Here is a 1,634-nt window from a genome sequence, read left to right on the forward strand (position 1 = left end):
CCCACCAAGGGCAGCTGCTCTCCCAGCACAGAGGAGTCCCTGCCACTTCCCTGTCCCTCCCTAAACATGGCAACAACAGGCAATCTTTGACCGTAACCACAAAACAGGAGAAGGAGGAAAAGCCTGACTGGAAACAGATCAGTCATTTGCTGCCAAGGGGGGGGACGTGCTCTCCCCCAGCAGCACCCACCTCTCCAGGCGGCACCAGCAGCAGTGACAAGAGCAGCACAGAGAGAACAAACCATTGGGGTTTTTTTGTTTGATTGGGTTTTGGTTTTTTTTTAAAAGGCTAATAATAAATAGCAAGAGAAGGTAACACAGCAGTGCAGCCACAACATGCTGGACTGCCCCCCCCCCAAAAAAAAAAAACCCACCATGACTCCCTGAGGACGCAGCTGTGGGAGCTGTGCCGTGTGCCATGGGACTCACTGGGCACGTGCACATCACCCCTGGCTTCTGCCAGGTCCCTCCAGCTGCCCAAAACAACAGCCAGGGGCAGAACTGGGAGCAGGACTAACAAATTCATCAGCCTGGCAAGTCCTTTTGGAGGAGCTGGCCTCAGACAGCAGACTCGGCAGCAGCAGCCCCATTCAGGAAGCGCTGGCTCACTGGCCAGGAGACTGGGAACTGGGCCTGGGCCAGCCGCTGCATCCGCCTGTTCACGAGGTCTGGCACCGAGTGCGAGAGAAACTCCAGCCCATTGCTCGTCCCATTGGCATCCACCTCGTCACAGCCACCCTCCTGCTGCGCCCGCGCGTTGGGGTGCAGCCACTTGTAGTAGGTGACTCTCAGCGCCAGCCCCAGCAGGTAGCAGGGCAGGGCGGCAGAGACCACCGGGATGAGGTACGAGTGCTCATCAGAGGGGGACCGGCACCAGAGCCAGGACAGGGCCAGCAGCGTGCTGTCCACCAGGATGAAGCTGTGATAGATGATGCTGCGGTACAACGTCCTCCCCTGCGCCACATTGAACCAGCTGAAGTAAAGGATCACGGCCACCATGGCCCGGTAGAGCTGCTCAGGGCCAGGGGACTCCATGAAGTCTGTGCCCTGCAAGCTGACCCAGAGGAACATCGCCAGCCACACCAACGGGAAGTGGACAGCCACGCCGTAGGGCCAGAGCAGGGCAAAGAGAGCGACCGTGAGGATGCGGGGACAGATGAGGAAGAGGTTCCACAGGAAGTAGATGATAGAGGAACCCAGACTGAGCTCATACTTGTCCTTCAAGAAGGAGCGCAGGGACTGGTGGTAGTCCAGCAGAGACCAGCTCACGCACAGGAAGGCAGTGCAGATCCCCAGTCCTGCAAACACAGCGGTGGAGATGCTGAGGGTGGACGGAGGGTGGCCCAGCCCAGCCCACACCCCCTGCCCAGCATTGCTAAAACAACGGTCCCACCAGCTCACACAGCGGCTGCTGCCAAGGGTCAGAGCCCAGCGCCTGCTCCTCCCCCCGGCCTCCTGCCCTCCCCAAGGAGGTGGCTGATGCCCAGCCTTGCTCAGGAGATGCGCAAGAAGTGATGGGGCCCAGTGGCTCTGCAGAGCCCGTCTCCCAGTTGGGGAAGCCCTCAGCCCACACGGGCAGGAGGCAAGTGCTGGCTCCACCCAACCAGTGTGTGGTTGGGCTCCCCGTGGCAGGA

At 60.3% G+C, this 1,634-nt stretch overlaps 1 protein-coding gene across 1 annotated transcript; it reads right to left on the bottom strand.

Moving 5' to 3' along the window:
* Positions 1-558: 558 nt before the first annotated feature.
* On the bottom strand, positions 559-1,298 carry XKR8 (XK related 8; the record flags this gene model as incomplete). Its single annotated transcript, XM_010162813.1, has 1 exon — positions 559-1,298. A coding segment is annotated over one exon (740 nt), but the record flags the coding sequence as incomplete, so codon positions are not given.
* Positions 1,299-1,634: the final 336 nt, after the last annotated feature.

The sequence above is a fragment of the Antrostomus carolinensis genome, unplaced genomic scaffold (assembly GCF_000700745.2).
Source record: "Antrostomus carolinensis isolate BGI_N321 unplaced genomic scaffold, ASM70074v2 scaffold37082, whole genome shotgun sequence".
NCBI lineage: Eukaryota > Metazoa > Chordata > Aves > Caprimulgiformes > Caprimulgidae > Antrostomus > Antrostomus carolinensis.